Source organism: Miniopterus natalensis, chromosome 5, assembly GCF_054644295.1.
Source record: "Miniopterus natalensis isolate mMinNat1 chromosome 5, mMinNat1.hap1, whole genome shotgun sequence".
Lineage (NCBI taxonomy): Eukaryota > Metazoa > Chordata > Mammalia > Chiroptera > Miniopteridae > Miniopterus > Miniopterus natalensis.
The window spans coordinates 17056747-17083832 of NC_142085.1; the positions used below are offsets into that span (position 1 = coordinate 17056747).

Sequence of the window (27086 nt, forward strand, 5' to 3'; positions counted from 1 at the left end):
TTAGGATGTTTACTGCAAGCTTATAATTTTCTGTGATTAGGGACGCCAAGAAAAATAAGAATGATGATAAAAAGAAAAGTTTAATCATACATTTCACCGAGCACAGATGGAACATCAAAACCCTTTGGAAATTTCTGATATTATATATCTGCATTTTTTGTCCTTGACATAAAGATTTTTTCCAGAAGGACTAACATAGAACAGGTAAATGATAGTTAACAAATGTGAACACTATGGTGCAGTCGCATTAACCGAGCTTCACGATGATTTTGGTCGCCAGATGAAAACCGTTCCTGCCTCTCATTTCTGTTTTTATTAATTCTTTACAAAGGCGGCTTCAGTGCGAGTAAAAACCATGATAAAAGTAAAATTACACAAAACTCCTACAAAATTAAAGGAATAACTTCCTGGGTTTTGTGCAATTCAAGTCTACTCAGGAACTGTACAATTACAGCTGCTATATTTTAATTTGTTCCCGAGGGTTCCAGGTCCTCGCTTGCTGGAGAAAGTGCAGATGCCAGAGGGTGGCTCGGCTGCCACCCGCCAGCACGCCCAGGCGCGCGCGGTCTCAGCGGCGGGCTGGGGGGCCACCACCCGGCTCCCCTCTCCCACTGACCCTGATTAACCTGCCTCTAAATGGGCGGGGGGGTGAGGGTCGGCCTGGGGACCCGAGGGACAGGGAAACGAGGGAGACGAAGATGGGAAGAGGGTCTAGGTGAGGAAACACGCACAGCAGGCACATACGCAGGCCGCTGGGGAGAAGGCATGACAGTGACATATACGGTAGGTGGGCGCAGGGAACAGAGGATGGGAACAGACAGTTCACCGGGTCAACTAGGTCTCTGATTTCGTGTGAGTTTATAGAACAGACATTCATCTCTAAATTACATGTGGATTTAGTCAACAAATGTTGCAAAGTAAAGTTGGCGGGACAGTGCAAGGGGAAAACTGACTGTCCTTTTAATTTTGTTTCCTTTGTCCCAAACTTGGATTACAAAATGCATCAAGTAAAACATAGACTAAACACAGGGAAAAAAAAAGAAAAAAAAAGACACTGCTTTTAAGATATGTGAGCTGAGGGCAGTAAATCCATTCCAAATTAAAATTTCAAAATTGTGTGATCTGCATTCTTGTCCACCTACACACTATCCCAAACATCCTGCCATTAATTAGCCAAACGGCCCATCTAGTAAACAAGGCTAAGCGTTGAGGGGGCTGGAAAAGGGCTGGAGTCAGCCAGTTGATAGTCACAACAAACCAACCCACTCCTGAGGATACAGAGAGGTAAGCTTGTATTTTATTTTGTTCAAAGAGGGGAAGAGAAATCACCTTAATATAACACCGCCTTTCCTGTTGTTGCCGTCCCAGGCCCAGTCCCATCAGCAGGCCAGAAAAGCCATCCCACTCCTGCGGTAGGCACTCTGTCGGAGAAGAAGAAATCTGCAATGAATTATCACAACTCAACCAGGAAAGCAGGCAGAAAGCAAGGAGAGCTTTCTTCCTGTCTGTAGACTGCTGGCTACAATCTAATCGGGGGCTTAATCTGAACATTTCTGGTGGCAAAGCTATAGCAACCGCTCTATTAAAAAGTCAGTGTGGTTAACAAGTGGTTAGAGATTCTATTTTGGGGAGTGGGAGATAGGCAAAATAAGACATCCCGTTTTGTTAATTGACTGGGCTTGGTTAGGCCAAAGACATGTTGTGTTGGATCTGTCTGTCCTTTGTAAACATGTGTTCTCTATTGGACATGCTCAAGAATCATTTCTAACTAAGTATCTTAATAGTCTATAAATTACTGACTCATTATAGCCTTCCCAGGCCTAATTTATAGTCTCAGTGAAAAGCTCTGGGAACAGACACTAATAGGGGCCTTTCCACCCCCTGAAATACAGTGGTCTCTAAGGAGTTCTGTACATTACAGATATTATAGAAAGCTCGTGACTCACATAACTTTATAAATGCATGTACATACAGATGTATCTATGGATATTCATGATGGGATAAAACAGCTCTATGAAAGAAAGTGGGAAAGTGGATATAATATAATATATTCCAGTAAAAACAGTAAAATGCATGATTTTTTCATCCCAAGAGCTGTTTTCTGCATTCGGAGCTGGAAGAGCTGGGCTACCCAGGCCCTCTGTGACTTGTCCCGAGTCTCCTAATGAGACCAGCGTGGAGCAAAACTAAAATCCACGCTGTAGGAATAAAATGACCCCTCTCACCACCATAGCTTTCATTATTTAAACGATGAAGTCACATTCAGAGAACTTATAACCCTCAATTAGATGAAATTTTTTTATAATGTTTTCAGAAAAATGGAAACAATGACAAAATCTGTATCGGGGATTTCTTTCCCCGTAAGCTAATAACTCTGGGGCTATTCCGGAGTCTGTACACTTTTAGTACAATAAATTTACCTTCAACGGTCACACTGCAGGAAATACAGAGTAAGCTTTTATGATTAAGATAATGCCAGGGATGTACCGTAGGTTTTAATTCTCAATACATGATTGAAATACATTTCTAATTACACTGCAAAAAAGGAAAATGCTTTTAAAAGGACTTCTACCAACAGGAAGGGGAACAAAATGGTTTTTTCGATCACTTTCTGTTAATTATAAAACGCAGTTCAGTTCACACCCCTCCCTTCCCAACAGCCCGCTTGTGCAGGATTCGCTATGGGTGCTGGGCTCCAGACCCGGGGCTGAAATTCCATCAGCCGGCTGGGCTGCCACCCAGCTCACTCCAGAGCAGCGACAGAGGGTGGGGAACAGTGGCACAGTCCTCGGGGCTCTCTGAGCTTGCTCCTCACAGCAGGCTTTCTGTGCCCTAGGACACTTCTGGACTGAAGCAAACATTCTAGCAAGAACCAGAAAATTCCAAGTCTACCTCTTAAGACCATGCACTGGGAGCCGTGTTAAATGAGCTCCTCAGAGAGCCACAAATAACTTGCAGGAATGGATAGTGTCTTCCCGCAACCACAGGCCGGGAGCCTCGGGCCTGACACAGCCCCACCACCAGGGCTGCCTGGAGAGGCTTCCGCCAGAGGGATGCTTTGTTTCTTGACCTTGATATTTTAAATTTTACGACCACAGTGACAACCTTTAACATAACATAATATTTAAGACACAGGGACGGTTTACATGGAGATAAATGGACCTGGAGTAAAGCCGGATTTCTTTTCAAGGTAAATGGCTGAAGTGAGCCTCGCTTGAGAGAGAAGTCTTGGCTCAGGAGGAGTTTTGGCTGAGCACACCTAAGAATTTACAGAGTTTAATCTTCCAGGGTGGGCAATGTGAAACGGTTCTCCCTAGTCCTGAAAAGGCCACTTTAGAATGCCAATTCACCTTGGCAAATGGGGGGAAAAGATTACAGGCTTACTTAGTAACAAATCCTCAAGTAGCCCAGCTTAATGAGAACAATCACATTTCAGAGCTGACCCAGGTTTCTGGAGTAAGTTTCTGGAATAGGTCTTCCTATTCTAATTCTAAAATAGAAAAGGACCGAACGTGCACGCGTAATGAGTAAAGCGCAATTGCAGCAAGCCAATCCCCCAGGGTCCTAGGCCCTGAGTCACTGCTTTTCCTTTTGATGTACAAAGGAAGTGTGCTGCCTGGGGAGGGCGATTATGGGATCGTCGCAAATTTGGCATCTTTTCCAGAGTAAGCAACTTTAAAGGAAGATGGATGAAGACAACTCATCTTTGTGTCAACTGTGAATTTCTCTTTATTTGTGTTGCAAATGTTGAAACTAAATTTAAACATCGCTTGGTGTGAGGGCCTTCCAGAGGCCACATTCTCATGAAGCACTTTGTATCCCACTTAGTCTCTACTGTCAGATCCTACGAATGATTCCCAGTCTATGTCTTCACAGACACTCTGCAGACCTTGGCCAGAAACAAGTGAGGACCACACCCCACCACTGAAAAGTATAAAGCAATCAATAACCAACCAGACTTCCCCAATAAACCAGCTTCTTCCATATGCCACTTAAGATTTACTATTGATTTAATAAAGCTCTGTACTCAGCTACTGGTTGCTCCTACGTGAATTTGTTGAATAGCTTGGACATTTTACCATCTCTTAAAGTTACCAGCAAAGCAGCAAAGATATTATTTAGGGTTTTCTTAAAGACCAATTGAAGTTCCTAGGCCTTTTTTAAAAAAATAAAAATTAGCTAGCTCCGAACTTTTGACATTGATTTATTTATTCAGTCCCAAATTATGATGTTACCAGAACCTCAATGTACCTGGATAGCTGACATAGGTTTGATCTACTGCACGGGTAGGGAAATTAACTCATAACTGTGCACTTTTAAAATACGACTTTTTTATTTTTATTTTTTATATGAATATGGATAAGCTAAAGAAAACATTTAAATTCCAGACTGGTTTACTTCTGCTTTGTTTGTGGATCATTATAAATTGCACATTTTAAAGAATACAGATTAATATTACAAAGCAAAAGATTAATAATATTTATCTTAAGCAAAAGAAGATATCCTACAAAACATATCCTGTTGCTCTAATTTGAATATGATAGTGTGTATGTTATTCATGCCACAGCCTAATTAATAAAGCTTAAACTATGGATAAAACCTGTCCTCCACCCAGTTCAGATGTACATTTTATTCTCACTACTACCTTTCCTGATTCTTTTCTGCTTTCTCTAACTTAAACTAAAACAAGGATTTCATTGTAGGGACTGACATCAGCAAGATGGCAGGCTAGACAGTCCCAAAGCTCATCTCCCCACAAAAACAATAAACAAACAACTACAAACATGCCAAAACAGCTCTGGGAAAGCTCTGAATTACAACAAAGAAGCAGAACCCTGTGGAGCTCAGAAAACAAGCCTGGCCACATAGAAGTGAGGGAAGCATTTTACCTGCATCGCCCCACCCCCAGCTCAGTGCAAAGGGACTTGACTTCCTCAGGTGAATTTTACCTCATGGGAAAAGAAAAAGCAGGAGAGCCTCAGGAAGTCTCATCACTGCCATGGTCATTTGCAGCCTTTGCTACTGAGGACCCCAGTCCTCACCAACACTGAACCCAGCTAATAGAACTGCATGGAACCTCCCCTGCTGTGTCCCCTCATGGGGTCTGGGGCCTGCTGCTGCTGTGAGACCTGCCCCCAGGGGATCCACTTGATGCTATGCCCACTCTCTGGGTTTGGACACCACAACACCTCACCATCTATGGGACAGGAGCTGCTGGGGTTATCTGTGCCCTGCCTCTGGGATTCTAATCGCAGCTTTGAGCCACCACCACTGGGCTGGGCTGTTGCAACTCTATGCCCCATCGCTTGGATCCTGATTCATGGCTTTGACCTGGCATCCCTGAGGCTGAGCTGCATCTGCTCTGTCCCCCAGTGCCAGAGCTGGGATCCAAACACTGTGGCGAGTCCCAGAGACTCAGACCCTGGTTCCCTGGGAGATCCGCACATGCCTGCACCTAAGACACAGCATTACCATTGCAGCAAGTGCACCTGTGCCCCATGTACCTGACCCCAGCTTTACTGCTGCTCTGAGTGCCAGTGCATCAGGCCTTATCTAGAACTTCCTCCCACAGGAATCAAAAGGTGAATAGGAAGACCCCAGCACCCTCTGCCACTGAGGACCCAAGAGCTCTAGATACCACTGCCACTTGCAGGGCCTCCACAGTCTTGGCCACCAAAGACCATGCAGTTTTCGCCAATGTTGACCTCAATTGAAGGAGATGTACAGAGACTATGCCATTGTGCCTGCCTCAGAATCAGAGATGCTGCATCCACCCAGCCAAAGCCCTCACAGCCACCTTCAGAGAAAAGTCTTTCCCAACCAAAGTAAGTCTAAAAATGCCAGAACATCAAATGCAGACATCAGTGTAAAGCCACTAGAAACATGAAAAAGCAAGGAAACATGACATCACCAAAGTAATTCAATAATTTTCCAGTATCCAACCCCAAAGAAATAGAGATCTGTGAGTCACCTGAAAAAGATTTAAAAATAATTATATTAAGGTAGTGCAGTGAGATTCAAGAGACTGCAGACAACTCAATGAACCCAGGAAAACAATGCATGAACAAAACGAGAATTTCAACAAAGAGATTGAAATTACAATAAGGAACAGAACAGAAATTCTGGAGTTAAGGATACAATGAATAAAATTAAAAAGCGCAATAGAAAGCTTCAAAAAAAGGCTTAAACAAGCAGAAGAATGAATCTGCAAACCTGAACACAGATCTCTTAATATCATCCACTCAGAGGAGAAAAAGAAGAAAGAATGAAAAGGAGTGAAAAAGCCTATGTGAATTATGGGACAACATTAAGTGAAACAATATTTGCATTACGGGAGTCCTAGAAGAAGAGAGAGAGAAAGGGTCTGAAAACTTATTTAAAGAAATAATGGCTGAAAACTTGCAAAATCTGGGGAGAGAAAAGGCCATCCAGATACACAAAGCTCAAAGATCCCCAAACAGATTCAACCCAAAGAGATCTTCACTGAGACATGCTAAAATCAAACTCTTAAAAATCAGAGAGAATTTTGAAAGACACAAGAGTTTAAAAAGAGTCATCACGTAGAAGCCAACCCAGATAACATTTTCAGCAGATTTCTCTGAAGAAACCTTGAAGGTTAGGGGGGAGTGGAATGATATATTCAAAGTGCTCAAAGACAAAAATCTGCTGATCTAGAATACTTTACCTAGGAAAGTAATTCTTAAACTTTCCCTCAAACAAAAATTGAGGGAATTTATCACCACTGGGCCTGCCTTAGAAGAAATGTGAAAGGGAGTTCTCCAAGATGAAACAAAAGGATGTTAAGGAATAACATGAAAGTATAAAATCCACAGGTAAAGGTAAATACATAGACAAATTCAAAATAATACTGCAATGGTGGTATGCAAATCACTTCAGACTCTAGCATACAGGTTGAAAGACAAAAGTGTTAAAAATAACTATAGCTAAAGTATTTTGTTAGTGAATAGACAATATAAAGAGATGTAAATGGTGACACTGACAACATAAAATGTATGTAGGGGAGCAAGTAAATGTGTAGAACTTATTTTATGCAGTTGAAGTTAAAGTTGTTATCAGTTTAAAATAGACTGTAATAAGATGTATTACAAAAGCCTCATTGTAAATGCAAATTAAAAACCTGTAATAGATATACAAATAATAAGAAAAAGAATCAAAGCATACCATCATCAAAAATATTACCAATTCTCAAAGAAAGACAGCCGCTGAGGAAGAAATGGATGAAGATAGTACAAAATAATCAGAAAACTTTTATAAAATGACAATAGTTAAGTCCTTACATATCATAACTACTCTAATTGTAAATGTTTTAAAATTTCCAAATAAAAGACATAGAATGCCTGGATGGATAAAAAAGAAAAAAGCGACCTAAGTATTGCTGCCTAAAAGAGACTCACTTAAACTTTAAAAACACTCATAGGCTGTAAGTGATAAGATGGGAAAAGATATCCCATGCTAATGGAAAATAAAAAAGAATACAGGTAGCTATACTTATATCAGAAAATGGAGACTTTAAGTTAAAAGCTGTAACAAGAGATAAAGAAGGCCTTATGTAATATAAAAAAGTCAATTCATCAAGAGGCCACAACAATGATAAATATATGCACCCAATATCATAGTACCTAAATATATCAAACAATTATTAATAGGTCTGAAAGCAAAAATAGACATTAATGTAGTAATACTAGGGAACTTCAGTATTTCACTTTTAACAATGGATAGATCATTCAGACAGAATATCACTAAGGAAATAATAGACTTGACCTACGCTTTATATCAAATGGCACTAAGAGACAAATGCAGAACATTCTATCCAATAGTAGCAGAATACACATTCTTCTCAAGTGCACATAGGACATTCTCCAGGATACATATTAAGTCACTATAAAAGGGCTTAAGAAATTTTAAAAGATTGAAATCTTATCAAGTATCTTTTTTGAACACCATGGTTTGAAAGTAGAAATAGGCAGGAAAAGCTGGAAAATTCACAAATATGTAGAAATTAAATAACACACTTCTGAACCACAAATGGGTCAAAGAAGAAATCAAGAGGGAAACAAAAATATATCTTGAGATAACAAAAAGGGAAAGAAAACATATTAAAACATATGGGATGTAGCAAAAGCAGTTTTAAGAGGGAGGTTTACTGCAATAAACACCTACATTAAGAAAAAGGGGTATTTCAAATGAACAGCCTAACCTTACAACTCAAGAAACTAGAAAAAAAGAACAAATTAAGCCAAAGTTAGCAGAAGGAAGAAAATAATATAATTTAGAGCAAAAAGAAATGTAATAGAGCCTAGAAAGACAACAGAAAAGAGTAAGAAAACTAAGAGTTGGTTTTCTGAAAAGATAAACAAAATTAACAAACCTTTAGCTAGACTAAAGAAAAGGAGAGATGACTCAAAATTGTAGATGAGAGAAGAGACATTACAACTGATACCACAGAAATACAAAGGATCATAAGAGACTATGATGAACAATTATATGCCAATAAATTAGACAGCTTAGAACATAGATAAATTCCTAGAAACATATAACTTACCAAGATTGAATTAGAAAGTAACAGAAAATCTTGACAGACCAACAACAAGCAAGGAGATTGAACTAGTAATCAAAACTCTTCCAACAAATAAAAGCCCAGGACAGATGGCTTCACTGGAGAATTTTAACAAACATTTAAAGAAGAATTAATACCAATCCTTCTCAAACGCTTCCCAAAAATTAAAGAGGAGGGAATACTTCCAAACTCATTTGATGAGGCTCTGATAGAAAAGCCAAACAAGGATACTACAAGAACAGAAAATTACAGGATAAGGTGGGTTTTCCCCCACCATAGCAACATGCAATCTTTGCACACCAGCTGGGTGTTCTATAATTCAACTCAATTCTGATACTATTTACCTGGAGACAGCATCAGATCCCACAGTTTAAGGGCTCAGTCCTACAAGACTGCCCCTACCCCCCTTCAGATGCCAATCACAAGTCCAGGGTATCATCCGTGCTTCTGACTGACCAACTATAGGTGGTGAAAGTCCAATGGCCCCTTCGTTGGGTTCAATTAATTTGTTAAAACTGCTCATAAAACTCAGAGAAACATTTACCTAGCAGATTACTGGTTTCTTACAAAAGGATATAAAACCAGGAACAGCCAGGTGGAAGAGATGCATAGCGCAAGGTACAAGGGCAGAGCTTCCATGTCCTCTCCGAGTGTGCCATTATCCTGAATGTTTGTGTGTTCACCAACCCAGAACTCTCTAAACCCCGTCCTTTGGGTTTTTATGGAGGCTTCATTATATAAACATGGTTGATTAAATCATTGACCACTGGTGACTGAACTCAATCTTTAGCCCCTCTCCCCTGCCAAGAGGACAGGGGTAGGACTAGACGTTTCAAACTTCTAATCACATGGTTGGCTCCACTGGCAACTAGCCTCCATCCTTATGTGCAGTCCAACAGTCACCTCATTAGCATAACAAGGGACACCTTTAAATTCTCATAAGAAATTCCAGGGATTTTAGGAGCTCTGTGCTGAAAATAGGGACAAAGACCAAATACTACATAGGGGTGGAAAAAAGTAGGCTTACAGTTGTGAGTTTATTCTTGTATTATTTATTAATTAATTATTATATTACTTATTTGTATTATTTTCATATGAACAACTGTAAACCTACTTTTGCCCACACCTGTATATATTTCTTATTATAAATCACAATATCACACAGGCTAATATCCCTGATAAAATTAGATGCAAAAATTCTCAACAAAACAAGCAAATCAAATTCGACAGCATATTAAAAGAATCATACAATATGATCAAGTAGGAGCTATCCCTGGGAAGCAAGGTTGATTCAATATATGCAAATCAATAAATGTGATACATCACACTAACAGAATGAAGGATAAAAATCATGTGATCATTTCAATAGATAGAGAAAAAGCATCTGACAAAAGTCAACATCCTTTTATGATAAAAGCTCTCAGCAAATTAGGTATAGACAGAATGTACCTCAACACAATAAATGAGACATAAGACAAACCCAAAGCTAACATCATACTAAATGGTGAAATGTTACAGGTCTTTCCTTTATCATCAGGAACAAGAAAAGGATGTCCACTCTTTCCACTTCTATTCAACATAGTACTGGAGGTCCTAGCCACAGCAATTAGTCAGGAAAAAGGAAAAAAAAAGGCATCCAAATTAGAAAGGAGGAGTAAAATTTTCTCTGCTTGCAGATGACATGATCTTATACATAGGAAACCCTACAGACTCCACCAAAAACTGTTAGAATTAAATGAATTAAATAAAGTTGTAGGACACAAAACCAACACACAAAAATCAGTTGTGTTTCTATACACCAACAACAAACTATCTGAAAAAGAAATTGAGAAAGCAATCCCATTTACAGTAGTATCAAAAACAATAAAATAATTAGGAAAAGTTTAACCAAGGACATGAAAAACCTGTACAATGGAAACTACAAGACACTGGTGACATAATTTAAAGGCACAAGTAAATGAAAAGATATTCTATAGTCTTGCGTTGGAATAATCAAAATTGCTAAAAATATCCATGCTACTCAAAGCATTCTACAGATTCAATTCAATCCTATAAAAATTCTAAGGCATTCCCCCCCCCCACAGAAATAGAAAATACAATCCTAAAATTTGTATGAAGCCACAAGAGATCCTGAATAGCCAAAACAAACTTAAGAAAGAAGAACAACAATGAATGCAACACACTTTCTGCTTTTAAACTATATTACAAAGCTATAGTAATTAAAACAATATGGTACTGGCATAAAAACAGACATAGATCAATGGGACAGGATAGAGAGCCAAGAAATTAACCCACACATATATTGTTAACTTTTGACAAAGGAGCCAAGAATCTACTAGGGGAAAGGATAGTCTCTCTTCAATAAATGCTGCTGGAAAAACTGGGTAGCCACACGCAAAATAAAATGAAACTAGACCCCTATCTTACACCATGTATAAAAATCAACTCAAAATGGGTTAAAGACTTCAATGTAAGACCTGCAACTGTAAAACTCCTAGAAGTAAACATAGGGGATATGCTTCTTCATATTGGTCTTGGTAGTGATTTGTTGGATAAGGCACCAAAGCAAAGGCAAAAATAAATTGAAAAGGCAACTACAGGAGGGGAGAAAATATTTTTAACCCATGTATCTGATAAGAGGTTAATATCCAAAATATATAAATAACTTAAGCAATTTATTTAATAGCAGAAACACAAATAATAAAATTTAATAATGAGCAACAAAACCTGAATAGATATTTTCCTGAAGACATACAAATGGCCAATAGGTACATGAAAAGGTGCTCAACATCACTAATCATCAAGAAAATCCAAATCAAAACCACAAAAGATAGAAGATAACATGGAGAAAAGGAACCCCTTAAAGCTGTTGGAGGGAATGTAAATTGGTACAGCTATTATGGAAAACAATATGGTGGCTGCTCAAAAATTAAAAATAGAACTACCATAGGAGGCAGCAATCTGACTCCTGGGTATGTATCCGAAAAATGAAATACGTATCTCGAAGAGATATCTATACCATGTTCATTGCAACATTATTTACAATCATCAAGATATGGAAACAACCTACATGTCTTTTGAGTTATGAATGGATAAAGAATATATGGTATACACACACACACATACACACACACACAGAGGAATATAATTTGGTCATAAAAGAGAAGAAAATCCTGCCATTTCTGACAACATGGATGAACCTGGAGGGCATTATGCTAAGTGAAATAAGCAAGACAGAGAAATACAAGTACTGTTTGGTATCACTTATACGTGGATTATAAATAAAATCAAAACTAAAACCAAAACAACAAAAAAATACAAAAAACAAAAACAAAGAGTAGAACTGTGGTTGCCAGGGGCTTCAGGGACAGAGAAATGGGGAGATGTAGCTCAAAGGGTACAAACTTTCAGTTACAAGTTCTGAGGATCTAATGCCAGCATGGTGAGTTAAAAATACAGTATTGTATTCTTGAAAGTTATGGAGAGTAGATCGTAAGTGTTCTAACCACACACTAAACAAAACAAAAAAAGTTAACTGTGAGGTGATGGATGTCTTAATCATCCTGACCGTGGTAATCATTTCCCATTGTATCAGTTAACCATATTGTATATGTTAAATACATACAATTATATTTGTCAATTATTCCTCAAAGTTGAAAATAAAGAATTCAATTTATAGCAGATCCCAGATTCACTCACAAATACTTCCTTTCTCAAAGTCCTAAGACAAGATTTTGGTTTTGTTGTCTGAGGTGCTATAGATTTGTATGATTTGATTTTAGGAAATCTTTATCGAGTTCTTACTCTATGTAAACCATTCTGTGCTTGGTGGTAGAAAGGACACAAAGGTGAGTAACACAGTCCCTGCAGTCAGTAAACTTCCAATTTAATGTCAAAGGTTTAACTACCACAAGTAAAATGCAACGAGAGGTCATTCTCAAGGGTAGAAGGAGAGAGAAAACAAGGCAGCCCTTTTGTTTGCTTTTAATCACAATATTTAATTTAAAATAACATTTATAAGGGCATGAGATTTGTAGATTTCTCAAGGCAATGAGGGGCAAAGATTAAAACATGCTACACGGTTTTATGGTTGGCAAGCACTTTCATGCCCGTATCTAATTAGCCTCACAACTAGTAAAAGAGTCTTATTTTCCCCCTTTCTCTAAAGCGACACGGCCAGTGGCTGGTAGGTTTAGCATGAAAAGCCCAGGGCCTGTACTCGTTTCATTATGCCACATGCCTTACACTAAACAAAAGGAAGCAAAACCTTTGAGATCTGCCATAATTTATTTCACCCGGATTCCTGAAGACATACACATTCTCCTAGTCCTGACAAACTCAATTCTTGCTAACTCAGTATCACTTAAAGACTAAATGAAAATGTTACTTCAAATTTAAACTAAATCAGCCTGGTACAATGCTTCAGAGTGCGGAGCTGGGACTTGAATCGAAATCATCTCGGGTTTGGGGGCGTCTCAGCTAGTGCTTATTTTCCAGGCTGATTTTAAGAATAGTATAGAGTGAAAAGCACTGTGTGACCAAATCACCTAGGGAGCTTTGAAAAATAACATCGTCTGGCTTTGCCTCTTCGCCTTCGCTTCAGAATGTTCTCGAAGCTCTCCAGGCGCCTGAGTGCAGAGGGCGGGCTGAGGGCGGGAGAGTACACCATGGACTCGACCAAGGACGGTTTGGCAGCAAAGGGAACCGCCTCAGAATCTGTCATGACTGTACAGGACACAGCATCTCGATGGAAATCCTGAGGCTGGCATTTCATTTAATGCAGAAGAAAGAGAAATGAAGGCTCTCAGACCTCGCCTCTGCCCGGGCAGCAAGTGGGGAACCCGTGTCCCTCCCAGGTCCATCTGGAGCCACCTGGGGCGCAGTCATTGTGTTTTCCTTCCCAGATGCTGCGATGTCGCTCTTAGGAGCAGTCTTTCAGGCTGTCACACCACATTGAATTCCATAATGAAAAAGGAACTTGGGAACGGAGCCCATGAAACGCAGTGAGCAAACCCTTGGCATACACCTAGGATGAAGGAGCAGGAGGCTCTGGGAACTGGAGGGTGTCCCTGTGACTGCCCAGCCCACTTCCGGACTGGACAGGGCAAGCGAATGCCAGAGGCGGCGACCCTCCGCGGGCCCGGGGGGGGCGCCCGCGATGCCTGACCCAGGCCAGGGCTCTTAATGGACGGTTCTCGTTCTGTCCAAAGCTGTGTGTTTAGCTTCTCTGACCTTAATGGGGAAAACAGATGGAGGGGAAGAAATTGTTTTTCCGGATTGAGAGCCCTGGGGAGCAGAACCGAAGTGAAGGGACTGGGGAAGGAAGAGACTTAATGACGTCCGAAACGGCACAGCTGAGGGGCGGCGACAGGGCGGGCCATTACGAGCTGTTAGTTCCACTTCTGGCTCTTCTGCTGGATGATTAGCTCTTCCTTGGAGAATCACTAATTTCCCCAAGTGCCCCAAATAATAATTTTGATAAATGGACGAAATATCAAATAATTAAGATAAAACTGGCTGAAAAGCTCTGTGGCTAAAGTACACATGTCTAGGACCTTTCAAGGGGGTGACACACCATGTGTTCCCATTCAAGCCTTACTGAGGCTGTGCTCTGCGTCTGATTTAGGGCTGAACAAATAATGTGGCTGCCTGGATATGTTTGGAGTTGGCCATTTGGGTGAAATCCAGTATGAGAAGGACAATAAAAAGATTTGGAGCATATATTCACGTTCTCCCAAACTACCCTTAACTCCCAATTAACTAAGTGTAGGGCAGACTTTCTGCACAGGATGACTTGTGGGCCACAGGAGCCGCCCTGCTGACCAAGGGCCTGGTGGTTTCCAAGTGCTCTCCCCTCCACAGGGACGCGGGAGGGCTCGGGGGGCAGAGGTTCACAGACACCGGCTCAGCCGGCTGGGAGGGCAAGTAGGACGCAGCAGAGTAAGCCCAAAGCAACTGCCTTTCACCAGCCCTGACTGAGTAAGTTAACCTAAGTGATTTATTGGAAGGCTCAGTTGAATTGGGGCTGGGAAGGGGGATACATCTCCAAATTGCATGTACAAACGCTGTTTCACAGGAGAGCTACACGAGTCCTCCTCTCTGCTCCCTTCTGCCCCCCACGCCCCAGTTTTACAGTAAAAGCCAGTTGTTCCTGTACCTGCTCTTTTTCTACCTCTCTTTTGGCAGCCACGCTGGAGACTACATCAAGCTGCCTCCAATTCCACTGCCCCAAATTCAGCCCTGCCGTCTGTGGAGTCGCTGGAGTCAGAGCCCGAGCCCTCTCCCAGCCCCTGCATTTGCCTAAGGAGGTGTCCATGCCCCCAGAGACGTTATTGCTTTGCTTTAATACTGTAAGCTTTGAAGCTCTGGCTCTTCATATCAAAGCTATGTAACAGCTTTTTAAAAGATAAACTATGCCCCCCTTCCCCGCTTTGCTGCCCTTCTGTCTGCGTGTGGGCAAGAGATTTAATTATAATGAATAAAACTGAATGGTGGTCTAAGACTCTTAAAATCAAAGTGGGAATCATGGCTGAATTTCATTAGCAAACATAAATACAAATAGGCACATCTTGTTTGTACCAAAGCCATGTGACTGTTCTCCTTTTGATAATTTTATTCTAACTCTGATATTTCAGAGAATCTAAATTGAACCATATGAGTATAGCACTGCAACATGCAAGGCTCTTCATGAAACATCTTCCCGTTTGTACATAAATATCCTGTGAAAATCCTGTAGGGCACGTGTCGGACAGCAGAGCCCGGATTTAAGGACAGTGGAGGGAGCCCTGCCCTTTAAATGAGAGGCCTTCCAGGGCTGGCAGGATGGGGGAAGACATAGCACTAAGGCTCATTCTAGTCCAAGTAACTGGGAGCCTATAAATCTTGAGCAACTTGTCATTTTATGCGTGTTTTCCTGTATGTCTGTGTCATATTCTTATTAGCAAGTTATTTCAGCATTCTGAATACAAAAATCCCTAAATTAAAATTTAGTTATTAAAAATTGCCATTTCTAATTGTCCAAGTCATCTCAATCATATTATATGAGAGATGTGTTAATTTTGTTAAGCTAAATAATTAAGTGGCTGATAAAAACAACATTGTTTTTTAGAACAAAAGGTTTTTTGTGAATGTTATTTTTAACAATTTTATACGAGACTAAAAGTATACCATTTCTATATATAAATTATTCTTTCCATGATATCGCATGTACTTAAATACAACTATGGTTAATAATTTAATGCCAATAATGTTAAACTTTTCCTCAGCTACCTTATATTATGAACAGTTAAAACACAGATGTCTGAAATTATTCCAAGCTGCAAACACATATAAATATATGTGAAAACAGTGCTAAATTGGCAGTTATTAACCAAAATCTCCACTTTGGCAGGGGGTGCAGGTCTAACAACAGTTAATATTTATTTCTCTTGACTGACTCATAGCCTTCAGAAGGCAGGGAACTTACTATTTTATCTGTGTATGCCCAGAGTATAACCCAGTGCACAGCAAATAAGTAGGTGCTCAATAAATAACCATCTAGTGAATGAATGCATTTGATTAGAAAGTAGGTTAGTCTTCTCTGGACAACAATGAGGAATGCCAAAGTGTGTTCTCCACGAGAGCAGGGGCTGGGATATTCTCAGCTCTTAAAAATTAAGCTTAGACCACACACTTATCATTTTACAAGATAACCATCAGTAGCAGTTGTTAAGAAAAATAAATTAGTGACTTTAATAATTCAACCATAAACAAAGCTGCAAAAAAATAATTCCTCTGATATTAGCCCTCAGTTCCCACTGGGAGCATTATTTCTGGGCTTCTCCTTGCTGTTATCTGCCGGGATAAAAAAATTGGCTCCCAACTGCCTTGTTTGCCAGAAAAAGAGAATTCAAGTTATCTAAACAAGACTGTGGAATTATTTTGTTGAGTCTGAACATTTTAAGTTCAAATATACTGCTACTGAAAATTAAAATGAATACCAAGTTTACAGTAGATAATATAAATAAAATTTGGTGTTTTACAATCTTGGTTGTGTGGCAATAATACTCAATTGTATTTTCAGTCTTCAACAATGATACACGATAAAAAGAAAAAGAAAAAGAAAATACCGCCTCAATGGCCTCTGCTACATCAAAAACACAAGAAATAAGAACATGGATAGCAATACCTGCTTACCAATGGTCAAGACACCATTAAGGTTCTTAAGGATTCTCTGAAGACAAAAAAATACTAAAAATTATGACTCAGAACAGTCAGCACAGAGTAGTTAATAATATCAATCACATATGGTAGCTACTTGAGAAGGTATATTTCAGTATGAACTTACTGTCATTTATTCAACAATACAGACTACAGGGTGCAGCGGATACAGCGGTGATTACAGATGTGGTTCCTGCCCTTTGTTTTCTTTTTTTTTTTAATCCTCACCAGAGGATATGATTTTATTGACTTTTAGAGAGAGGAAAGGAAAGGGGGGGAGGGAGAGAGAGAGAAACATTTGCAGCTGAGGTGTGTCCCCTGACCGGGAGTGAACCCACAACCTGTCGGTGCACAGGATGACGACCCACCCAACCGAGCCACCGGCCAGGGCCTGCCCTTCATTTTCAACAGTCTAATGAAGGAGACATATTGAACGAGAAATGAAAAACGTGATCCATGTTAAAAAATGAGTATAGCATGTAATGGGACCATGTAAGAGGGCAGTAGAGGTGGGTGTTGGTGATCATGGCCCTTCTTGAAGGTAAAGGCACTCAGCTGAGACTTGAGTTGGGGATGAGAGAACACAGCAGGATAGAGGGTGTTCTAGGTAAGACCCAAGGGAGGGAGAGCTTGACTTAGCTTGTTTCTAAATGCCAGTCTATATGCTATGTTTGTCCCCGTAAGTATTAAATCTAAGACAACGATCTGCACTACCTACCACTGAAGGGTTTACCAAAATTCAGGTAAGAGATGCTCATGTTATAGAAGCATTCAACTAATTCTTTTGAATCACTGTTTTAGGGCCTGATATAAATTCTTTATATTAAATTTGAATAATCTGAGGACTTCTGGCTTTTGGCCAGAATGTAAGAAGCTTGGAAGTTGTCACTATGTCCTAAGAACAATGAAAAAGCTGACCAAACTGGAAAATCAGCAACTCTTCAGAGATCCAAAAGAGACGTGAGGTCACATTACAAGCCACTGCCCCTAAAATTGGAGAGACAGGCGAATAGAGAGAGTCACAGTGTACTGGGTCATAAATCTACTAGCAGAAACCAGTGCCAGGGCAGGGAAACCTGAACTGTAGTTGACAAATTGCTAGAAGCTCAGTGTGGACAAATCTGAGACAAAACTTCAGGTGGACTCAGTCATGGAGGAAGTTTGAAGAGCCTATACTTTTGGGAGTTTTACCTCCTGGAGCTCTACCAGATTCTCACAGTGAATAAAGCAGAAAAATCTCCTCTTGTTACAGTTCAGATAGAGGGGAAAACACTTTTATATACTCCAGAGCATTCTGTTTTTCCTAACAGGGTCTGTTCTCAGGAGAAACTATTAAGCCAGAACCTAACCTGCTGGGGTTTCATCAGAGCCAAACTAACTTCGGAAAAGGAAAACACCCAGCATCAGCCCACTGTAGCCATCCTCACTCAACTACCAGGGGGTGGTCATGGAGAGGGGGGCACTAAGAAGCACTTGTGAAGTTCACAGTGTAGAGGCACAGGCTCACTAAAAGTCTCAGACTTAATCATATGACTATAAAATGCACCCCTCTGTCATAGCAGCGTTATTTACAACAGCCAAGATCTGGAAACAGTCCAAGTGCCCATCATAGATGAGTGGATAAAACAGCTGTGGTACATTTACACCATAGAATACTATGCAGCTATGAAAAAGAAAATTTTACCCTTTGTGACAGAATGGATGGACCTGGAGAACATTATGTTAAGTGAAATAAACCAGTCAGAGAAAGACAAGTACCACATAATTTCACTCATATGTGGAATCTAATGAACAAACTGAACTAACTAGAGACAGTCTCATAGATAGAGAGGAGGCTCACAGCTTGGAGGGGGTGGCTGAGGGGGGAGGGACTGAGTGAAATAAAAAAAGAAAGAACTCATGGACACAGACAACAGTGTGGTGATTGCAGGGGGGTGTGGATGGAGGTGGAGGAGGGTATATGGGGGATGAATGCTGATGGAAAAAATAAAATACATTAAAAAACGAAAACAACTTATCAAAATATGTGGTACACAAAAACCAAAACAAAACGCAATGCTTACAGGGAAATTTATGGCACTGAGAGCATATAGTAAAAGTTAAAGAACACCTAAAATCATTCATCTAGGCTTCCAAATTAGGAAACTATAAGAGCAAATTATATTGAAAGTAAGCAGAAGATAAAAGTAATAACAATTAGACAGAAATAAATTATATGGAAAACAGGTAATCAATAAGAAAAAAAATCAACAAACCCAAAAGCTCATTCTTCAAAAAGATTAAAAAAATTGATAAGCCTCCAGGGATACTATAAAAAAAGAGAGGACACAAATTATAAATATCAGAAATGAAAGAGGAGTCATTACTACGATTCCATGGAGAGTCAGAGGATAATAAAGAAATACTTTGAAAAACTCAAGCTCAGAAACTTGGTAACCTAGATGAAAATGACTAAATTCCTTGAAAGACGCAATCTGGCAAAATTTAAGCCTCCCTATATCTATTTAAGAAGTTGAATCAATAATTAATAACCCTCTAAAATAGGAAGCACCAGGCCAAGATGAGTTCACTAGGTAAATTCTACCAAACGTTTAAGGAGTAATTACATCAATTCTCTACAATTTCTTTCAAAAGATAGAAGTAGAGGGAATATGTTTTAACCTATTCTGTAAGGTCACCATTAGTCTAATATCAAAATGAGACAAACATATTACAAGAAGACTATAGACTAACATCTCTCATAAACATAGATGCAAAAATTATCAATAAAATATTAGCAAATTGAATCCAGCAATGTGTAAAAATGATTATATGCCATGACCAAATGAGATTGATTCCAAGTATACAAGGTGGGCCTAACATTTGAAAATCAATGATGTAATCCATTACATCAATAGACTAAGGAAGAAAAAATCACATAATCCTATCAACAGAGCAGAAAAAGCATTTGAAAAACTCTATCCATTCATGACAAAAACTCTCAGTAAACAAGGAAGAGAGGGGCGCCCCCTCAACTTGATAAAGACTATCTACAGAAATCCTACAGTTAACATCATAATTAATGATGAGAAACTAGAAGCTTTCCCACTAAGATCAGAAACAAGGCAAGAATTTTCCCTCTCAGCACTGCTTTTTAACATCATACTGATAGTCCTACCTAATGCAATAAGACAAGAAAAGGAAATAAGAGATATAAGTTGGGAAGGAAGAAATAAAACTGTCTTTGTTTGCAGATGACATGGTCATATATGTAAAATATCTGAAAGAACTGACAAATGCATTCCTAGAGCTAAGTGAATACAGCAAGGTTGCAGGATGCAAGGTAAATATACAAAAGTAAATTATTTTCCTATATGCCAGCAATGAACAGGTGAAATTTGAAGTTAAACACACATTTCCATTTACATTGGCAGTGCCAAAAATAAAATACTTAAGTATAAAGCTAACAAAATATGTATAAGCTTATTTTTGAGGAAAACTACAAACCTCTGGTGAAAGAAATCAAAGAACTAAATAAATGGAGACATAATAATCCATGTTCACAAATATAAAGACTTACTATTGTCAAGATAGCAGTTTCTCCTAATTGGATCTACAGACTCAATGCAATTCCCACGGAAATCCTAGCAAGTTATTTTGTGGATAGCGACAAAATGATTCTAAAGTTGAAAAGGAAAGGCAGAAGAACCAGAAGAACCCACTTAATACTGAAAGAGAAGAACAAAGTCAGAGCACTGACCCTACCCGACTCCAAGACTTATTGTAAAGCTATAGTAATCAGGATAGGGTGGTACTGGCAAAATAATACACAAATAAATCAGTAGGACAGAACAGAGTGTCCAGAAATAGACTCACGTAAACATAGTCAACTGATCTTTGACACAAGAGCAAAGAATAAAATGTGGCAAAGACAGTCTTTCAACACACAGTCCTGGGACAGCCGAACATACACAGGTAAAAAATGGGCCTGGTCATAGACCTTAAGCCCTTCACAAAAATAAACTGAAAATGGATCATAGACCTAAATGTAAAATGAGAAACTATAAAACTCCTAAAAGATAACAGGAGAAAATGTGGACAACCTTGGGTTTGGTGCTGACTTTTTAGATACAACACCAACGTCACAACCCATGAAATAAAACCCTGACATGCTGGACCTTCACTAAAATTTCCTCTTTATCATAGACACTGTCAAGAGAACGAAGTGACAGTCCACAGACTGTGAGAAAATATGTGTAAAATATTAGGATGGTTATACGGAACAAACAAAGAACCCTTGAAACTCAACAGTAAGAAAGCAATTTGATTAAAAAGTGGGCCAAAGACCTTAACAGGCACCTCACCATAGAAGATACATGGATGACAAGTGAACCTATGAGAAGATGATCCGCATCATATGTCATTAGAGAAATGCAAATTAAAGCAATGAGACATCGCTACACACCTATCAGAATGGCCAAAATATAGGACGCTGACAACAAATGCCAGCGACGACGTAAAGCAACAGGAACTCTCATTCACTGCCGGCGGGAACGCGGAACGGTACAGCCACTTTGGAAGGCAGCTTGGCAGTTTCCCCCACAAAACTAAACACACTCTAACCATATGATCCAGCATTTGTACTACTAGGTGTTTACCTAAAGGAGTTGAAAACTTATGTCCACATGAATACCTGCATATGGATATTTATAGCAGGTTTATTCATACTTGCCAAAACTTGGAAACAACCAAGATGTCCAGTAAGTGAATGGATAAATAAACTATGGTAACATTCAGACAGTGGATTATTCAGTGCTAAAAAGAAATGAAATGTTAAGCCATGAAAAGACATGGAGAAACTTAAATGCTTATAACTCAGCGAAATAAGGCAATCTGGAAAGGGCACACAATGTATGACCCCAATATATGACATTCTGAAAAAGGCAAAGCTATGAACACACTAAAAGCTCAGTGGTGGTCAAGTGATGGGTGAGGGAGGGATGCATAGGCTGGACAGAGGATTTTTAGGGTAATGACACTACTCTGTATGATTTTACAGTGGTGAATTTGCATCAGGATATATTTGTCCAAATCCATAGAATATTCAACACCAAGAGTGAACACGAATGTAAACTACAGACTTAGGGTGAGAATGGTGTGTCACTGTAGGTTCATCAGTTGTAACAAAAGCATGATTTCATGGGTGATGTGGACAACGGGGGAGGCTGTGCACGTGTGGGGCAACAGGTATATGGGAAATATCTGTACCTTCCACTCAATTGTGTTGTGAACCTCAAATCTGTCTAAAAAATAAACTATTTAAAAATTTGGAACACTTTCTCTTGGCATTTATTTCAAAGTTAAACTGCTGTGTACTGACAGGGATGCCTCCATGCCTCCTCCCTAACATGGTGTTCTTTTTTTTTTTTTAAATATATTTTTATTGATTTCAGAGAGAGGAAGGGAGAGGGAGAGAGTCAATAATGAGAGAGTAATTGATCAAGCCCGCAACCCGGGCATGTGCCCTGACCGGGAATCGAACCCTGATCACCTGGATCCTAGGTCGATGCTCAACTGCTGAGCCACGCCCGGCCGGGCTAACATGGTGTTCTTAAGGCCCTGCGAACATATTCTTTTACCTTGTAATATTATACACTCATATTTCTAGAACAGAATTGTGTTAATAGAATTTGCCACAGACATTTACAATCTGAAAGTTTACCTACAAAACACAATAAATAACCAAAGGGTGTTCTTCAGTATGAAAGATTTATTTGAACAGAATTATGATATTAAATGACTAAATCTCCTGAGGTATGGAACCATTACAAGTCAGATACTTATTTATATAGCAGTGACAGTGCTCATTTTATTGGGTATTATTCTAATTAATCCTAAAAGGTGGGCTATTTGGGTCATAGTAACTAGGACACTGAAGTGGCCCAGATCACCCCACCACATTACTGTTCAAGTCTACTGTTTACTGGTCATAGTCTCTCAAAAACAATTAGAAGGCTTAGGCTTAGCACATTAAAGAGAAATGTTCTTAATTTCACTTCTAATAGAAGTTATTACTATTCAAAATACTTTCTTTAAAAAATACAGGGTGTCCCAAACTGTATACACACTTTGAATAATTATTAATTCCAATGGGTTAAATCTGAAAAGAAAGAAACATAATTAAGCTATCAGAAAAAAGTATGTATACATTTTTTTGGGATACCCTGTATTTTACTGTTCACCAGCCAAATTTGAAAAATAGATGTTTCGAAGGCCTATGAAAAATTTAGCACCAATTCTAGACTAAAGAATTACGAAAGAAGGCGGCTGTTATAGTTCAGTAACTCTTACCATGACTTCTCGAGGAAGGCTGAATGAATTCTGGCTTTATGTATTCTATTCATGTAGCACTCAAATGTAAGCAGGCATTCTAGCCTCGGGATGTATAATCTCTATGCTGAAATTAATTCAATGAATCATTTCGACTAGCTGCTAAGAGAGGGGAAGGAAAGCTATTTTGCAAATGAACCTTTCTCTGCCTGTCCAGTCCACGCGGCAGTGTTGGTGATTGAGTAGGCCGGTCCCATCACTCTCAGGGGCCACTGGCCCCCTGCGCATGCAGCCAGCCCGCGTTCAGCACAGGCCTGATGCATGAGTAGCTGCCAGCAGAAAAGATGGGAGGAAAAAACCTAAAGAAATATACTATTTCAATCAAAGTCAGAAATTTGTAGAAGTGGTTTTGGTCTCCATATAGTAAAAATATTTATCCAAGAAACTCCTACTCGGGTGTGAACATCCTACTTCTAGTGGGATTTTGTTTGGCAAAGGGCTGTGAAAGAGTGGAAGCTAATACAGAACATGTCTATAAACAAATTTATTTAGTTAGTACAGATTGACACATTCACCAGAGGATTTCAGCAATTACATGTGTAAAACTATTTCCTACAGTGGTTTCCTTTTGTGATTTTGCTAATTTATTCAATCTAGGCCATTTTCATGCACTGCTTGTTATAAGCCATTTAGCCACCCAGGCTGAAATGAACATAGGGAGACTCCACGCCTCCTTTGCAATTCTTCATGTAAACATAATTATATGGTGATATTAAAGAGTCAGACTAATGAGAAAGAAAGTCAAGTAAGGCTGTAATACTTTAAAACATGATGCTGTAATCTAACTTTGGAGAAGAGAGATTTGGGGGGCTTTGGCTATGATAATGTATATGAAAGTATTCCGTAAATTGCAAAGCCCTTTATAAGTGTCAGGTGTTTATATTTGTACTCAATATGTATTTGTAATCAAGTTATAAGGATAACAACATATAATCAAATCATATGCTTAGAGAATTTTAACTTTTACCAAATGTATGTTCATAGAAATGCATATTCTTAACTCCGGAAATACTTCGATTATAATTCTCTACTGATACATATTTCTATTTGTAAATGTTAGTATAATTCATTATATTAACTAATAACTTGTACCTCTTAAACTCTATTTAAGCCATTATTATAGCGCCTATAAATGCTTTACTTTAGATGCTCAGGTACTTGGTAAAGGCTATCAAGTTTAGATAATCTCATGCAAAAAAAAAAATTCAATATAAATGGACACTTATATTTGCAAAATAATTTATTTCATAGAGAATTTTTATTTCTGAAGCATATATTTTCAAATATATCTGCAATTAATAAAACAGAATGCAGAGTACCTTTGCTTAGATAAAGGGCTATATAACTGTTATCATGAGGGAGGGGGTAGGTATCCATAAAAGCATTTATGAGAAATGGAGTCCTCATATTCAAAACAGTTGGGAATCATTGGCCCTGCCCCAGAGCACGGGTGGGTGGGCCATCCAGGCAGGTATGGCAGGAAATGGTAGGGTCCTGGCATTGGAGGGCAGAGGGACCTTCAAACAGCTGGTCCCATGAGCAGGCTGAGTAACAAGCTTCTAAAATCTCCCATCTGGAGTCTCAGATCATGAGGCCACCTGAGAGCTCTCTGTGCTGGGTGCGGAAAGGTAAAATGAGGACATCAAAGACCAACCTCTACTACAAATGAGAAAGTGGAGGGAAAGTTTTCCATTACTTCATTGTTCCAGAGTTACATTGAAATTTTATTTTTCAAACATGTTGAAAATCCTTACCAATAGCAGAGAGGTAACAGCGGTCCATTTGTTCACCCCACACTTTAATGTGCCCTGTTGAATTTCTTTTCTTTTTTGGTTGTTTCACCATAAAATCAGCAAGTCCATTTTTATGGGGCTCATGCTGGGGCTAATTTTATTTAAAATGACTATCTTGATATAACAGTAATTAGATGGTGTTATTGGTTAAATTGTGTCCTCCATAAAGCTAAGTCGAAGTCCTAACTCCTGGAAGGAGTAACTGTGCCCTTACTTGGAAGTGGGGTCCTTGCAGATGGGATCAGGTTAGGATGAGAGCATTAAAGTGAGCCCTCATCAAACATGAGCGGTGTCCTTTTAAGAGGAGATGAGAGACACACAGGGAGAACACTAAGTGAAGACAGAGAGAGATCGGAGTGATGCATCTACAACCAAGGAGCACCAAGCATGGCTGGTCATCATCAAAAGCTGGGAGAGACTCTCCCCTGGAGTCCTCATAGGAACCAGCCCTGCTGACACCTTGATTTTGAACTTCTAGCCTCCAGAACTGCGAGATAATAAATTTGTATGGTTTTAAGCCACCCAGTTTGTGGCACTGTTACAGCAGTCTTAGGAAAGTAACAAAGATGATAATACACCTACTTTCCCTATTTTTTGGCATAAATTTGTGTTAACCATGTACTATGGAAACTAAGGCTACTGCTGAAGTCCTCAGAAACTGAAATCAGTCTATGAGCAGGAACAGCCGCTTTTGCAATGGTGCAATCACTAACTTTTTGGGCCGAGAGTGTCAAATAAGATCAGTCCTGCCTCCACGCGTGCTGGAAATGTTCCCTTTCTGGCGTCCACACCAGGTACGGGGGTTCCACAGTCCCCTGAAACAAAGACTGGCCCCGAAGTGTACCAGTAAGTAAGGCTTTCCTAAATGATACATCACGAGCGGAAAAACCTAAAGTGCATTCTCGGGACTGTGGCACTTTCATCTCAAACACTGTGTGAAAGTATAAGAAAAAATCAGTACAGTTGGCCTTCCACATCCACGGATTCGACCAACTGCAAATAAAAAAAATATAAAAAAAAAAGTTACGTGGTTGCTGCTGTGTACTATGTATGTGGTTGTGTCTGCAATGAACATGTACAGACTATTTTTTGCTATTACTCCCTAAACTGTTTACATAGCATTTTACATAGTATTAGGTATTATAAGTAATCTAGAGGTGGTTTAAAGTAAGTGGGAGGGTGTGCACAGGTTACATGCAAAGACTATGCTATTTTAGGTGAGACTTGAGCATCCATGGATTTTGGCATCCCTGAGGGTCCTGGAACCGCTTTTCCCCGCAGATACCAAGGGATGGCTGCACTGGCCTTCGAAGGAAGGAGTGAGAGTATTTAAACCCCATGTTCTGATAATGACCATCACACCACAGTCCTTTGCCTTAACGCAAACCTGAGTAACTCAGTTCAAGCCCAGGAAACCCTCAGATCAGTAATTTCCATCTTTAAAATGTATAAGGGAATCTTAAAGACACATTATGGTGAAACGAGTATGAAGAAATAGAAAAACTTTTAGAAACACTCACATGGGAATTGTCTTCGGGTAGCCACTGACTGAGGAAATCGTAATGATCAAAAACCCTTTAATGATGCGTCTAAATGAATTTTATTAAATCACAACAGTACTACACACAGTTGAAAACACATTAAGACCTATCAGTTATCTTCTCTACAGACCATGCTCAGTGTGCCTCTGGGCCTGGGGATGACCCCTTCTAACTGTACGGCTCTCGGGGACCTGGGGTTCACAGGTCTGAGAACGGCCCCGGCTCGCATTTGTTTCTCCATTAATTCACAAGAATTTACCGAGCGCCTATGATAAGCCAGGCACTGTTTGAAGTGCTGGGATGCATTGTGAGGACCTTAAATTGGACTTTTTAGTGGGTGAGACAGTCAATAAATAAATAAATAAAGTCGGCAACATGACAGCGGTGATAAGTGCTATGAAAACCAATAAGGCAGAGTAAGGGGACTGAGAGGGACGGGGTGGAGTCTGCCCTTTGATAAGGTGACATTCAGAGGCCTGTGCAGGTGGCCTATGCATGGGGACAGAGGAGTGTTGGGGCATAACTGAAATCAGATTTAAAAGGGAAATCCTGGGAAGACTGGTAACACAGAGAACATTCCCTCTTCCTCCCAACATTTCCTTGGGT

General features: G+C 39.6%; 1 protein-coding gene across 2 annotated transcripts in view; it reads right to left on the reverse strand.

Annotated features, from left to right (window-relative positions):
- The window catches only part of SUPT3H (SPT3 homolog, SAGA and STAGA complex component), a 418544-nt gene that overhangs the window by 15256 nt on the left and 376202 nt on the right, over positions 1-27086 (reverse strand). The window contains exon 12 of one of the 2 annotated variants that reach the window (XR_015714553.1): positions 1330-1421. Coding sequence is in view for 1 of the 2 variants with exons in the window: in XM_087817428.1 (XP_087673554.1) it covers positions 1380-1421 (42 nt within the window). In the remaining variant the exon portion in view is untranslated. Of the gene's footprint in view, positions 1-61; positions 1422-27086 lie in introns of those variants that run through there. The other variant, XM_087817428.1, reaches the window with a different exon arrangement.